The sequence below is a fragment of the Mustela lutreola genome, chromosome 2 (assembly GCF_030435805.1).
Source record: "Mustela lutreola isolate mMusLut2 chromosome 2, mMusLut2.pri, whole genome shotgun sequence".
NCBI lineage: Eukaryota > Metazoa > Chordata > Mammalia > Carnivora > Mustelidae > Mustela > Mustela lutreola.
Genome location: NC_081291.1, coordinates 65369623 through 65385656, shown reverse-complemented (window position 1 = coordinate 65385656; position 16034 = coordinate 65369623). Strand labels below are relative to the sequence as shown.

General features: G+C 47.4%; 1 protein-coding gene across 3 annotated transcripts; it reads left to right on the top strand.

The window, feature by feature from the left end:
• Nucleotides 1–677: 677 nt before the first annotated feature.
• SLC25A38 (solute carrier family 25 member 38) lies at nucleotides 678–10728 on the top strand. Of its 3 annotated transcripts, none has more exons than XM_059162018.1 (7): nucleotides 678–888; nucleotides 4668–4789; nucleotides 5392–5476; nucleotides 6143–6322; nucleotides 6566–6734; nucleotides 8167–8333; nucleotides 9934–10728. In XM_059162018.1, the coding sequence occupies exons 1-7, from the start codon at nucleotides 835–837 to the stop codon at nucleotides 10054–10056; spliced, it is 900 nt and encodes a 299-aa protein (XP_059018001.1). In that variant the 5' UTR covers nucleotides 678–834; the 3' UTR covers nucleotides 10057–10728. The 3 variants fall into 3 exon arrangements, with proteins under 3 accessions (XP_059018001.1, XP_059018000.1, XP_059018002.1); XM_059162017.1 differs by having other exon boundaries at nucleotides 678–903; XM_059162019.1 differs by lacking the exon at nucleotides 8167–8333 and having other exon boundaries at nucleotides 678–903.
• The last annotated feature ends 5306 nt before the right edge of the window (nucleotides 10729–16034 follow it).

Genomic DNA, 16034 nt, shown 5'->3' with positions numbered 1-16034 from the left:
CTGGCTCCCTGCTGAGCAGAGAGCCCGGTGCGGGACTTGATCCCAGGACCCTGAGATCATGACCTGAGCTGAAGGCAGCGGCTTAACCCACTGAGCCACCCAGGCGCCCCAGTGTATGGATAACTTAAGAGCACATGCCAATTCCTTCACTAAATTTTAAGCGCTCAAAGGGAAATGTGGGTCTGTTAATAAAGTTGTTGAACAGAAAAATATTCCATACTGCTTCCATTTTTCATACAAATTAACTAAAATTAAATACAATTTAAATTTCTGGACGTCAGGCATATGAGCCACATTTGAAGTTCAAGAGGCAAGGATGGCTACTGGCTACGTACCCCCGCAGAGCACGTCTAGATCGCAGACACACCTTGCACCAGACCTTGCAGCCTGAGGCAGGCCTCCAAGCTCCAGGAGCGGGGCAACAGCGGGCCCTGCAATTCTGGACGTGTTCACCAGGTGGCACTAAAGAGAACACCCTCACCAGCTCGCGAGGAGCGCCCAACCCCGGAAGCGAAATCCCAAGGTTGCGCGCGGTTCCTCCGGCTTTCTCCACCTCCGGATACACCCTACACGATCTGGGGTCCAAAAGCGTGCAGTCAGGCAGGATGGGCGGGAGAGCAGACGGGTGGGGTGTGCAGGGCGAGTGAAGAGCGGTGAGCAGGTCCCGGTGGGCCACGCGGAGCGCGCAGACTCGGCGTCCGACCGCGCGGACTGCAGAGCCCCCGCCTGCGAGCGCGTCGCCGGGCCACTGCTGCGGCGTCGCCTTCTCCCGCGAGATCGCCAGCGCTGGGCCCGAGCTCCCACTAACGTACCCAGAGCCCGGCCTCCTCTCCAATGTTTCAGAAGTCACGGCCGGCGCTGCTGCAGTCTCAGGATGTTGGAGACAAGGTGGAGACGCTTATGGTAAACTGCGGGGAAGGGACACAGGGGTTCCGAAACCGCCGGGTCGTGGAGGGAAATTCGGGAGGTAGCCGAGGCTCGGCGGCTCTCTGGGAGCCTTTTCCGCTCCCTGGGTGTGCGCCGAACAGGTTGGGGACGTGGCGGGAGAGGGATGGATTGGTCAAGGGGATTGAAAAGAGAAGGGCAAGGGAGGAGAGGAGTTGCAGCCCCCTTGGACAGACAGGCGACGGTCTGTCTGCTGCATTGGCGTCCGGGTAGGGTGGCGGAATTGCCCGGACCTTGGGAGTGTCGGGGAGTGTGCCGGTGCGACCACGAGCCGCGTGCGAGCGCCTCCGGACGTTGCTTTAAGTTGGATGCCTAGAGCGACAGAGGTGGAAGGACGCTCGGGCAGGTATCTGGACCACCGCAAGGCCCGGTAGTAGCCCCAGACCGGAGAAGAGGTGGGTGCCCGAGAGAGGTGAGTCAGGACCGCACTGGGCCCCCGGGGCGGGGAGAGAGGACTGCTTCTAGGTCTCCACCTTCTAGCCCGCGAGGAATGGGGGGAGGGGTAGTAGGGCCCGAGGCCACGCCCCTGAGTCCGGATTGGCTGCCCCGGTCGTGCCGCCGGGTCTCCATTGGTGGAGGCGGAGGCGGGGCTGGGCAGGCGGGTCCCGGAGGGCGGTCTGGCTGAGCTGCTGCCTGCGGGTGGAGGCCGCAAACGCAAGACGTAGATCCCCGAGCGCTGCCTGGCGCCGCGGCTCACCTTCTCTCCGAGGTCCCCTCCGCCAGCATGGGCAGCGGCTCTACTTTCCATCTTTGAAAGCGTACTTACCTATTTATCTTTCTGGGTCCTCCAGCTCTGGCCTGGAGACTTGATTGGATTTTGTTTTCTCAAGGAAATTAAGAATTGCTTACGGAGGGGCCCCTGGGTGGCTCAGTCGTTAAGCGTCTGCCTTCGGCTCAGGTCATGATCCCAGCGTCCTGGGATCCAGGCCTGCATCGGGGGCTCTGCTCAGAGGGAAGGAAGCCTGCTCCTCCTGCTACCGATCCCCCTGCTTATGTTCCCTCTTGCTGTGTCTCTTAAACAAATCTTAAAAAAAAAAAAAAAGAAAATTGCTTGTGGAAATTGCTAACTTATTTCAGTACTATTTACTGCCTTTGTATACTGTGTATTATTCGGTTGTTTTTGCCCTCTTCCCTCAAAACAAATTGTTACTCCTCTAACTTCGGGCTATTTAGAAAAAAATCAAACATGCCTACAAAGGATGTTCCATGTGACAACATCTTAAAACTTCAAAATGAAAAGTGTAAATTCTGTTGTTTTTTTTTAACGATATTACCTATTGTGTGTCGGGTTTTCTTTTCTTTTTTCTTTCTTTCTTTATTTTTTAAGTAGTAGAGGTTAGTCTGTCCAGCTGGTATATATTTAGCATCTACTCTGGGCTCATCGACCAAGAAAATTACAAAATTACAAAAGTTACAGGCTCTAGGCATTTATTCAACAAATATTTATTAAACTAATAATATGTCCAAGCATTGCACTGTGAAAATAAGACATAAAATAGTTCCTGCAATGAGGAAGTGTGAATGTGTTGGAGCATGTGTTTGAAGGACCACGGCCTTAAAACGAATTCCCTGGAATATCTGTGAGAGTGTTGGGGTAGCAGCACAAGAGGACTGCATAGAAGCTGTAACTATAGGTCATGCCCACAACCTTACCAGAGCAGGAGCAAAGGGCTGAAGGGAGCCAGGGGAGATTACCCTGTTGTAAGTCTGGCCAATAGCCTCAAACCCTGGGACGCAGGACACAATTTTTAAGAGTGCGGTGAGATCTTGAGGTGGTGTACATAGATGCCTTACCCGGTGCTGTTCCGGGATTAGTAGGGTCGAGGCTGGAGGCTGCCAAGGAGGCTACTGGAACAGATGGGTGTGGGCCGACTCTGGAAACACTTAAGGGTCATTGGTACGACTGGGTCATGAAGCAGTAGGTACAGTGAGGAGTTTTACGTGTCTCCCAAACTTGCTACTGGAATATCTTGTTGATTGGGGTAGCAGCAGGAGTGTGAATTATTGACTGGGTTTCCATTTTGGAGTGTGAGTGGGAGCTTTCTGGGGCCCTCTCAGGGAAGGGGATGCTGGGCTGAACTGGCTGTGGGTGTGGTGCAGTGTGGGTGAGGTGGCCCTGAGGGGCTGTGGTTGGGGGAGATAAGAAGAAAAACATCTGAGGCTAAGAGAAAAGAGCAGACTCAAAAGGAGCCCAAAACCAAGAGGTGGCCAGCTGTTTGAAATGCACCGGACCAGCCAAGTAAGAGAAGGCCTAGGGCAGGAAAGGACTCCTGGGATGGGCAGGTCCTTGGTGAGCAGAACTGGGAGCTTTAGCTGGATGGCAAGTGGTGGGGGCTGAGGGGGTGACTAGCCCAGAGGGAGTGGAGGTGATGTGGCTTCAGACTGGAAAGACAGGGGTTTTGAAGCTTGCTCCCAGAAGATGCCAGTGGAAGGATGAGACCAAGAAGCACAGACTCCAGGAGTATGGCTTAGCATATCCCCACTCTCCCAACCCCTCTGGGGGACTGGGAATGGCATGCTGACAGACTGGCAAGGTAGATACATTTTGCTCGGTTGTATGTGTTGTGTTATCACTTTTGTCACCCCTAGGTACTTTATAAGCCATTTGAACAGAGTTAGGACCTCCAGTTTTTATTACGTGAATTTTTTTAGTCTTTCAAGTGGTTGCAGTTCTAATTTGAAACTTGCTCATTTGGTAGAAATGTGGAGTGATCTCTCTTTCCTGTGAAACAAAAAAACCCACAAGTTACAAACATTTAGCTCTGGGTTGGTGGCTGTATGGGTGTAACTGGCAACTTCATTTTCAGTGTCTTAGGACAACAGTTGTCCGTGCATTCAAGAATAATAGTGCTAGTGCCATTTAATGAGGAGAGAAGATCTTTTTGGATGGCGTTTGCCAAGTCTCTTGTTTGGAGAAGAGTGCTTTCATTTCCTGGTTGGGTTTTTAAATGTGGCTTTTCACAACCATTCATGATCGAGTGTTTCTGAGGCTAGGTGAGGCCTCTAGCCTAGTGGGTTCAAGGAGGTACATTTAGGCTTTGCCCTTCTGGGTGGTGCCGCTAGATTAGCCAGGGTTTCCTTTCTGTCAGGCGACTGTCCTGGTTTAAGGGAGAGCCAGCAGACCCAGGGGGAAGGGGTGGCTGCTGATCTACCCACATCTGCAGTCTGCTTAGGTCCTAGTGAGATGTGTGGGTGGAAGAGAAAGGGAAAGCTTTTAAATTAAGGAAGTTCATAGGTTTCACAGGAAGTGGTCCATGTTTTACATTGAAACTGAGCTTATGGTTTCGCTTCCTATGTCTCCCTCCTGTAAATATCTACAGGTCCTATAACCAAGAGAGATTGACAGCCAACAGTTCACACACTAGGTTCAGTTGATTTTGCTTCTGTGAAGATAAGAGATGGCCAAAAACTTTTACCCTCAGGACAGAGAGGGAGGTGTGGTTGGTGGCCTAATTCACAGGTAGAGGGAGGTGGATTGCTCATTCTTAATACTGAGGCCAGAGAGATCCCCTCTATCTGGGTATTATGTTCTCCATGGCATTCCAGCGCTGTTAATTCCCAGGTTCACTTTAACCTTCTCTGAAGTGGGAAGATAATACAGGGCACCAGCAGGTGGTTTTCTAAGCCACCCACATAACGGAAAGAAATGGTCCCAGTGTGGAGAAAGCTGAGAAAACTTGGCAGCTGCAAAGTTGCTGACTCAGTGTTCTCTTGCCCTGAAGTTACATCCGGTGATCAAGGCTTTCCTGTGTGGCTCCATCAGTGGGACCTGCTCCACCCTCCTTTTCCAACCCCTGGATCTCCTCAAAACGCGCCTGCAGACTCTCCAGCCCTCAGACCATGGGTAAGGCCTGCTGCGTGCCCCCCTCACCATTTCTCTGAGGAATGGTTCCAACAGCTCCTCTCAGACACAGGAACATCTCAACTGTTAAGTCAACTGCCATTGTGTTGGATACTTCAGGAGAAACATGGGCCATACCCAGCTTTGATTTGACATTTCCTGTTAATGAAATGGAATCCTTCCCTGGGGGCACCATGCTGGGATCTGGGATGCCTTGGTGACATTTGCATTTTATTGTGCTGGCCTGTAATGTTGTAACTGTGCTGTCTGGTACGACTAGTGTGGGTGGTTTTCTGGAAATAATGTATGCATTAAGTGTCTCTTCTGTGCCTGACATTGGGCTCAGCACCATGGGAAGTATACCAAATGCGTGTAACATGGGAGGTCATCCCATTGCTCACGGTGTGAATCAACAGATAAACACGTATGTGCCGAATCACGAACATATGGGAACTCAGAGTTATTCCAAGATGTGTTGTAGAGATTCTTGAGTGCTCTTAGGGAAGAAGTCATACCAACAAATCTTTGGATGGGAAGTTCTTTTATGAGGATGAGGTCTAAGTAATTTTTTTTTTCTTCCTTGCCTTCATTTTGTCTGCCTTTAGATCTGGTCGTATTGGGATGCTGGCTCTGCTCTTGAAGGTGGTTCGCACGGAGAGTATTCTGGGCCTTTGGAAAGGGATGTCCCCTGTAAGCTGCCTTCTGGGTCTTCTCTTGCACCCTCTGCTGTCATAGCTATCTCTTTGTCAGGCACCTTCCATATCCCCTCTTGGAAGGATAGGTCAGTGCCAGAAGCAGTGGGAGGACTTGTGTGGTCTTCTCCCTATCACATGATGCCACTCACTCCTATGAGAGGGCTCAGGGAAATATCTTTATGCCCTAGATACAGCTTGTTGGAGCAGTAGCAGGTCTAGAGTAGATGCAGTGAGTGCCCTCAGCTGCCAGCATACCCTTGTCCTTGCCCTTCGGTACAAGCAGGCCACACCTGCGTTTCTTTACCTGCAGGTAAATTTGCTGGGAGTGCCAGGGCACAAATGCCCACCCCAGCCCAGTGGAAGATGATGTTTAAAAACCTCACTCACCCTCCTCAACTGGAGGGTGAACTCTGAGGTGCCTACATCAATTCCCAGAGCTCCCCCCAAAGAGATTACGTTTACCAGGGCAGTAATGCATCAGGCGGCCTGCCCTTCATTGGCTGCCTTCTCTCCTCACTTCCCCATTCTCTTGTTGCTGTTCCCTGCATACCTTCAATCAACTACTTGCATGCAAATCTCTGTCTTTTGGGAAAACCCAGCTAAAACAGTATCTCACAGTGTCCATCTGGGCTTGCTTTCCTCCCTCTGCCCTGTTGCACAGTCCATTGTGAGGTGTGTCCCTGGCATTGGCATCTATTTTGGCACTCTCTACTCCTTGAAGCAGTACTTCCTGCGAGGCCATCCCCCCACGGCCCTGGAGTCGGTCATCCTGGGAGTGGGCTCTCGCTCGGTTGCAGGACTCTGCATGTCACCCATCACTGTGGTAAAGACCCGTTACGAGGTGAGTCCGACTGCTTTCAGCCTTCGGGGTGGATAAACAGAGGCATTGGGCTTTCGTCAATTGGTCACCTATGTCAGCTCCAAACTTGGAATCTAAAATCGAGGCCGCTGTGGTCAGAGAATAAAAGCCACGTGGGACCAAGGCCTGTGGTGCCTGGCATTGTCACATACCCCGAAGTCAGGTGGGTTCGTTGCTCAAACCCAGGGCTTCTGTGCTAGCCACTGGTACTGTGCTTCCTTGCAGAGCGGGAAGTATGGCTATGAGAGCATCTATGCAGCCCTGAGGAGCATCTATCGCACTGAGGGGCACCGGGGACTCTTCAGCGGCTTGACGGCAACACTCCTTCGTGACGCACCCTTTTCTGGAATCTACCTGATGTTCTACAACCAGACCAAAAACATCATGACCCATGGTATGGACGAAGGAAGGTGTGGTGGGGGAGGGGAGAGATATCTCCGAGACCTCTTATTCTTGCAGCTTTCTCTGCGATAGATACTGTTTATTGTTCTTAGCAGAGTTTTAGGAACGGAGCTATTTCTGCCTCACGTCAAGCATGGGGCCAGGTGCTAGGACCCAGTGGTGGTCATGGAAGACTTGGCCCCTTGCCCATTTGAATTTATGGTCTATTATGGCAGAGTACTGGTAGTACTGTCATTGTTGAGTGGGTTTGGGAGGGAATAAAGCATGTTTTACAGGAATCCTGCAGTGATACCTGGCAGATTTGCCTGATCTTTAGATTGCTGGGCCCTGCATGAGGGCCTCCTACATCAGGAACTTTGGGGTAAGACCTGGGAGTCTATATTTCTCAAGAAGCACGTGATCTGATTCTTATCAGAAAAGTTTGGTGAGGTTATTGGGGTTAGCGCTTCCCCTTGCCGTGTTCCCAGGTAAAGTGGTTTTGAGCCCTCTGTTCGGGTAGAGAGCAAGGTGCCCGACCTCAGGCATTCCAGCAGACCCACGCTGCTAGGAAGCTCTCGTTGGTCACAATGGGCACACTCTGTATGCTGTGAGCATCCACCCAAGCACGGCCAGGTTCTGATAGAAGCACGTCCTGTGGAATGAACCTGCATTCCCTACGGTGTCTCCAGAGAACTTGAGCAAGGAAATGCAACCCAGGTCGTGTAAAGTGGGAAAATCTGCATGCCGCCATCATGACAATGGTAATCAGTGGAGTTGGAGGGCTTTAGGAGTTTGCTTCTCTCCTGTAGGCACCAGGAGGCCTGACACTGCAGGTCACAGCCTTATGTGGCTCAGTTTAGGGCAGTAAGGGAGCTTGGTGTACATTTTTTACTTCTCTTTATGTATAATTGTTTTTTGCAATCCATTTATGATTGCAAAGGTTGAGATTAAGCAAAAGTAAAGATTAAGTTGCAGGAGTGATGCCCCTTTGCCCTTAAATACCTCCATGTGTGTTTCCTAAGAACAAAGATATTCTCATATAACCTGTCTCTTTTATCTCTCGGACAAGATGGCGTCTCCACTGAAAACTTATTTTTTTGTAATTTGGAAGCATCTGTGGGCACTGGAGGGGGTGGGGGGTGGTGGTGGAGATACTTTGAATCTGCATAAATCTCCTTAAAACATTCTGTTCCTTTCACCCCAATGTTTGAGCCTCAGTCTGTGATTCTTGCCCAAATCAATTATGATGGCGATGGTTGTAAAAAAAAGGCAAATTTGAATTCCATGACTGCCATCTACATTTAGTTATACCTTTAAATGTTTACTTCTTAACCCCATTTTGAATCTAGACCCTTCTGAGTTTGAGAAAGAATTTGAGGGCAACTTGGTATTGATATTTATGTGAGAGTCATTTGTAACTGAATGTTGCTTTTGTCATGTTTCAGACCAGTTGGATGGAGTCCTTATTCCCGCTGTAAACTTCAGCTGTGGGATCTTTGCTGGCATTCTGGCCTCCCTGGTGACTCAGCCTGCAGATGTTATCAAAACCCACATGCAGCTCTCTCCAGTGAAATTTCGGTGGATTGGCCAGGCGGTGACACTCATTTTTAAAGTAAGGCTACAGAGTAAATGTTGCTTCTTAACTGTGGTTAAGACTTGCTCTCTCTCTCTCTTTAGAATGGAAGCTGGTGTCCTTTACATATAAAAATCAGCTGGAGTGCTTTAAAAAGTCCCCACCCCCAGGTCACAACCTGGGCTGCTTCAATCTGAATCTCTGGAGGTGGTGAAGCCCAGTAGCTAAGTTCCCCAGCGATTCTGGAGTGTTGCAAAGGTTGAGAATCACTGCTAAAAACCTAGGTTGGCTGTGGGTTGGGTTTTTTTTTTGTTTTGGTAGGGCGGTTGGTGGTGGGTGGGGAAACTGACTACCTTAGGAGGACCTGTGATAATAGTTAAAGTTGACAGATTGCTGGACTCCACCCCTGCCCACCAGGTCAGGGAATCTGGGAGGGCCTCATCCCCTGATGATCAAGGAGCTAGGAGGGAACTCAAGTCAGAAAAAGATGACAGGGACACCTGGGTGGCTCAGTCGTTGGGCGTCTGCCTTGAGTTCAGGTTATGATTCCAGGGTCCTGGGATCGAGCCCTGCATGGGGCTCCTTGCTCAGCGGGAAGCCTGCTTCTCCCTCTTCCATTCCCCCTGTTTGTGTTCCCTCTCTCACTGTGTCTCTCTCTGTCAAATAAATAAATATAATCTTAAAAAAAAAAAAAAGAAAGAAAGAAATGACAAATACATCATTTGGTCTCTAGAAATTTGCTCTAACACAAATGGACAAAAGGTATTGTTGAAGATAAAAAGTACAGTAGACATAAGGTACACTTACTGAAGCACCATTTAAAAGCCACAGAGTTGGTCCTTTGGGAGCATGTACGGTTATCACACACCAGATATTCTTGTTCAAGCTAAGTTTTTATATTTTTCTATACGTCTCGGTTTTTCTATGTAGCAGAGGAAACGATGCGAGCATAGGCATCCTGTATCTGTCTCGCCCTAGATGTAGACAAATATTTGTGAATCAGATCATATTCCTCACCCTGCTTGGGTTGCCTGCTCTCTTATTCTCTATACCTAAAAGCCTAAACTTTGAGAATAATATTCTTCAGTATGTATGAAATGGCAAGAATGATAATGATAGGAATGAATCGGTCCAGATTATGAGAAGGAGGTGTTTCGTCTTTAATGCTTATGTAAGAATGTCAAGAGCATACAGTGGGTTATGCAGAAATGCTCCCTCCAGACAGACAAATTGCCAAAAAGACATGTTTTCCTCCAGCCTGAAGCCAGGCCCCCAGGGCTTGGCATGCAGACCATGGCCTGGATCTCGCTTGCTAGTTGGGGCTTGGTGTGTATGGGAGCTGCATAAGCTATCCAGCTGTATACAGCTGCCCTGTAGAAAGATTTGAAGCTGAGAAATAAATTCTCCTACATAAAGCAAGCCTAAAAAGAGAAAGTTTAGCAAAAAATTATGCAAAAAATATTTATTTTTTTTAGTTCATCATCTCCTTGGATCCATTATTCATAGTTTTGGCATTATCAATGAAAATCCTAAAACTGAGGCTCACCAATGGGGTAACAGAGACCCTCAGTCTCACACTAGGTGTGTTCCTCATGTTGCTACTCTGCTTCCGGAATGCTGACGTTCGTTTTCCTCATAGGATTATGGGCTCCGTGGCTTCTTCCAAGGCGGCATCCCGAGGGCCCTCCGCAGAGCTCTGATGGCAGCGATGGCGTGGACCGTGTATGAGGAGATGATGGCCAAGATGGGCCTGAAGTCCTGACTGAGAGGGATTGGGTAAAGACGGGCTATGTTGCGCTCCCTGGCTCTTTCCGGGGGCTGCTTCGCCTCACTGTCCTGGAGTAAGATGAAGTCTAATCTGGAAAGCCAGGCAGATGTGTCCCCTTCTGTTACCCAGTTTCAGTAGAAAATAGGTGGGCCTGACTCAAGCCTTCAGAATATCCCAGAAGAGGAGTTACGGATGCCTACAGCACACTGGGGAGTTCAGAGAAGGGCTTGCCCCTCCTGCCAGGTTACTCGAAAAGGCCTTTCTGGAAAGAGCTCTGTCAGGTGGTTCTGCTTCAGCCACCCAACCTACACCAGGCTGCCTGTTTGCATCTGTTCTTGGGCAAGGCATCGCACGGCCAGAGGAGCTGTGGCTGTGAAGAGCTCCAGCAGGGGGGAAGCCCTGTCTGTGGAGAGAGGGGTTCTTGTCATCAGGCTTTTGTCTGTGTCTGGAATGCTGGTGGGATGAGGAAGAAAAGATGTCATTACTTAATTGGTCACTAATCACCTCAGAGGCTCTGAAGAAGTGGGGAGAGTGGCTTCTTAGCCTGAAGTGTCCAAATAACGAATTTTGGTCTTGGCCTCTGCACTGTTTCAGTTCTAAATTGTTCTGGCATTTTTCTGCAGCTAACATTCGCATAAATAAAGTGAAGCACTTTATCATTGGAAACTGTTTGGAAAACCTAAATAGTGTCCTTCCTGTGTTCTAAAATAACCCAGTTGTCTAAGGTGGCTGGCTCTTGACCCATATAAGTCCTAAACTCTAAACATTTATTTTATTTTGTTATGTATTTATTTATTTTTTTAAAAGATTTTATTTATTTCTTTGACAGGCAGAGACACAGCGAGAGAGAGAGCACAAGCAGGGGGAGTGGGAGAGGGAGAAGCAGGCTTCCTGCTGAGCAGGGAGCCTGATGTGAGGCTCATCCCAGGACCTTGGGATCGTGACCTGAGCTGAAGGCAAACGCTTAATGACTGAGCCACCCAGGCGCCCCTAAACATTTTTTCAGGCAGCTTTATTTCACATATTGTACAATTCACTCATTTCAAATAAGCCATTCAATGATTTTTAGTAACTTACTGGGTGAGGCAACCATCACTATGAGCCAGTTTTAGGGCATATTAATCCCCCAAGAAGATCTCAGATTTACAATTAATCCTCATTCTGAGTCCCAACTCTCGGCGACCATCAATCTGCTTTCTGTCTATAATCTGCCTTTACTGTACACTTCATGTAGTCATACCATTTGTAGCCTCTTGTATCTGGCTTCTTTCACTTAGCATAATGTTTCTGAGGTTTCTCCACATGGCATGTTCAACACCAATTTTTTTTTTTTGTTTATGGTCAAATAATACTGTGTGCCCATACGAGATTTTATTTATCCATTTGACAGTTGATGATTATTTGAATGGTGTCCACTCGGGGGCTTTTATGAATAATGCCACTTTGAATGTTCATGTGCTGGTATTTGTGTGGACCTGTGTTTTCATTTCTCTTGCGTAAATAGATGCCCAGGAGTGGAACTACCAGATCACGTGGTAACTGTCAAACCATTTGAGAAACGACCAGACTCCGTACCATTCTACGTTCCCACACCCACAGTGCAGAAGGGTTCAGGTTTCCCCACATCTTCCTCAACACTTGTTATTGTTTTGTTTATTATACCCACACTCGGGGGTTCCCAGGTGTTTCTGTCAACTTTCAAACTTAGAAAAGAGCCATTACATTATCCAAACAGCAGGAAGGGGAATTTTGGTCTCCAGGTTAAGAATATGGGCTGTGATCTAGGTGGTTCTAGATGGAAAGTCTGGTTCTCTACTTATTTAGACATAGTTGCAATTATTCCTGGAAAGTGGGCATACTAATGGTGAGGGTAAAAGGAGCAGATGTTTCTGGCACCCTGGCTTAGTTTCCAAGGGCTGCCACAACAAATTCCCACGAATTGGGTAGCTTCTAGCAGAAATGTATTCTCTGTTCTGGAGCCTAGGAGTCTGAAATCAAAGTGTTAGCAGGGACTTATGCTCTCTGAAGGCTATATAGGGGACGATAGCTCTGGTCTCCCCAGGATTCTGGTGGTTGCTGGCAATTCTTGGCACTCATCATTCCAACCTGGCTCTGTCTCCACAAAGCCACCTGTGTGTCCGTCTCTGTGTCCAAATTTCAAGGACATCAGTAATTGGATTACAGCCCACCCTCCTCTAGAATGTTTTCAACCTGATTACATCTACAAAGACCCTATTTCCAAATAAGGTCACATTCTTAGGCACTAAAGTTGGGGGGTTAGGACTTCCAGTATACTCTTTGGGAGCACACACACTAAGTTTAGTTGTAAGCTTAAGTTTACACTTTAGGGTTTAGGTTAAAGTGTCCTATTCAAAATAGAGCAGTATAGGAGAGGACAGATAGGATCCTAAGCACAGAATCCCCCTGGGCCTTGATGATCTGTGCCAAGGAAAGTAGGAGATCAGGTAAAACTGGAAATGTGTGCTGGGACAGGAATGGAAGGAAGGCTAGTCACCATGGATGTAGTAGCTGGGTCCTTGGCAGGTTGGGGCAGAGAGGAGACCCAGAGGTATAGAATTCACTCCAGTTTGCTCACCTTATACTTGACTGGTGAATTTCAGTCACAAGGGTCACCTATTATGTTCATTACGATGTGGTTTTAGAATACAGGTAGGGTCCTGAGCTGATGACCAAGAAAGAATTCTTGAGATGTCTTTGGAGCAAAATGGGGTTATTAAAGCACAGGGACAGGACCTATGGGCAGAAAGAGCTGCTACCCTGGGATATAAGGGGTGGTAGATTATATACTATGGAGTTGGGGAGGTAAGGAAAAGGGAGGTCTCAAAAGGATTTTCATATATTAAAGTAGACTCAACAGCATACCAGAGGCCTTGCCATTGTCAAGGTTGTTTTTCCTTCTAAACTGGCATTAACACAGATAGTTGGGAGCTCTCTAGAGGAACGTTACACTTTTCCTATTTGAAATACCTGTCAATGGGCTGCAGGTTATAAGGACATTTAATTTTATTATTTAATATTTAATATTATTTATTATTAATTTATTATTAAATTAATAATATTAATTTAATAATAATTTCCTTCTGGAAGATAGGTTATTGATAGAAATGCTATCTTATAAAATGCTAAGACATTTGTAAACTGAGGAAGACTCATGTCTTGCAGGGTATGAGTTAACTATTTGTTTTTCTTTACTCAGCTTTAGGGTAGCCAGGAGTGCCTGAGAAATGTCACGTAAATCCCATCTGGGGGAGAGGGAAGTTGTGGGGTGTCAGCTTCTGCTGCTTCCTCAGCTTGCCTTCTCTTCCCTCATCAATTAGACTGTTCTTTTGGGGCAAAAAAAAAAAAAAAAAGATTTGGAGAAGCAGCCTCATTTCCTCCTACATGTGGGGTAAAACTGGAATTTGCCCTTTTTAACCCTGATTCCAAAGGCCAGTGGCCCTGGATATCTCCATATCCCAGGCCCCAAGAATTTGTTTTTCTTTTTCTGTAGTCTGTCACTGTTTGAGAGTTTCAGCTGGCTGGAAACAGTGCCCAGTGCCTTTTAAAAACTGATTTGTTCTTGGCTGCCTCAGACTTAAGGCAAATTATTTAGAGCAGAGCTTTGTGGAAGGAAACGCTCATCTGGCCACTACAGATAAGGCTGGTAAGGCATGGGCCAGAAAAGGACAGAAGCAAAGCTTTCAAGCTCTTGTTACATTCAGTTTCCAGAAATATATTACAAAATATTTCAGTCACAAAGAGTAGAGCAAATGGTACCTTGTCCCTTTATTCCCATCACCGAGAGGATTATCAGGATCTTGCTCCCCTTTGTCTTCCTACTCTCCCCTTTACAAAGTCTTTAAAAAAGCAGATTCCGGGGTGCCTGGGTGGCTCAGTGGGTTAAAGCCTCTGCCTTTGGCTCAGGTCATGATCCCAGGGTCCTGGGATCAAGCCCTGAATCAGACTCTCTGCTCAGCAGGGAGCCTGCTTCCTCCTCTCTCTGCCTACTTCTGATCTCTCTCTGTGTCAAATAAATAAATAAATAAAATCTTTAAAAAAAAAAAAAAGCCTCAGCCTTCAGCTCAGCTTATGATCTCAGGGCTCTGGGATCAAGCCCTGCATCTGGCTTCTGCTGAGCAGGGAGCCTGCTTTTCTCTCTCTCTGCCTGCCTCTCTGCCTACTTGTGATCTCTGTCAAATAAATAAATAAAATCGTAAAAAAAAAAAAAAAAAAAAAAGGCAGATTCCAGACACAGACATCACACCATTTCATCCTTCCATAGTTCATCTCTAAAACATAACGAACATTTTTCTTACGTAACTACATTATTATGCCACCTGGAAAAAGTTAACAAATCTGTTGCATATCATCCAATACTCAGCCCATATTGGATTTTTTAGGGGAGCCTGGCTGGCTCCATCTGTGGAGCAAACCTGCTAGATCTTAGGGTTGTGAGTTGGAGCCCCACATTCAGTGTAGATGAAGGGGATACAAAGGCAGAAGGAACTGTAGATAAGATTAAGTGTCCTTGGGGCACCTGGGTGGCTCAATGGGTTAAGCCTCAGCCAAACTCAGATCATGATCCCAAGGTCCTGGGATCAAGCCCGGAACAGGGCTCTCTGCTCAGCAGGGAACCTGCTTCCCCACCCCTCACTGTCTACTTGTGATCTCTGTAAAATAAATAAATAAAATTTTTTAAAAAAGTGTCCTTATAAGCTGCAGCCCATTGACAGATACTTGAGGCTGGCAGAGTATAAAGTTCCTCCAGGAAGCTCCCACCTCTTCATGTCAATGCCTTGCTAGATGAAAAGCAACCTTAGTTTGACAATAGCAAGGTCTCAGGCTTCCAGTGATTCTTCTTTAGCATATGAAAATCCTTTTGGAACTCCCCAGAGCTCAATCTCCCCCAGCCTCAAAGTACGTCATCAATTGCTGTTCACAATCCTGGGGCAGCAGCAGCCCTAGTACTTTATGTACTTTCTGCCCTTGAGTCCATCCTCATGCTTTAATAAAATCACCTTTTTGCATCAAAGACGTCTCAAGAATTCTTTCCTGGCCCTTGACTCTGGACCTCACCAGTATTCCAAAACTACATTATAGAGATTATTTAAAAATAAAATCTTACAGGTGGCTCACTTGCTTAAGCCTCTGACCCTTGGTTTGGGCTCAGGTCATGATCTCAGGGCTGTGGGATGAAAACGCCACGGGCTCCTGCGCAGCCGGAAGTCTGTTTGAAGAGTCCTGCCCCTCCCCCAACCTGGGTGGGCAGACTCACTCTCATATATTTTTTAAAAAAATTAAATCTTGAAAAGAAAGGAAAACTTTTTTTTTTTTTTTTAACAGTTGGTGAACTGGAATTAGGATGCAGACAAGGTCCTGAGATTCCTTCACCAGATCTCCCACAGGGTTAAGTAATTTTGAGTTCTTGAGGGCCTTATCAAATCAGAGAACCTAATGGCAGTGACAGCAGTGGGCAGTTGCCAAGCCGAGATTTGCTCCCCAAAGCAGTGTCCCTTCCATGCCCCCCAGGCTGAGCACTGTGCATTTCCAACTACTTGTTACCTTCAAATTCTCAAGTCTCAATTTTTCCACCACTCCCATCTCCAAAATAAGCTGGTTGAATGCAGTAGTCTCTAGGTGTTATTTTAGCGTCCAAGGTCTTCCCAGTGGTTCTTCCAAGTAGGAGCCAGTGGATTAAATAGCTGATAAACACTCTGGATCTAAGATCAGTGGTTCTCAAAGGAGGCTGCACATTGGAATCAACTGAAGAGCTTTAAAAGCTGCTAATGTCTGGGTCTGCCACCCGGAAATTCGAATGTAATCAGGCTAGGTTGCGGCCTGGGCACGAGTAGTTTTTTAAAAGTCACCCAGGTGACCCTGACGCGCAGCCGTGGAAGAGAGCCACCGAGGAGCCCACCTGACTTCCTAAACCAGCTCCAAGGGTTAACCCGGTCTGGCGGGGCGGGGGCGGG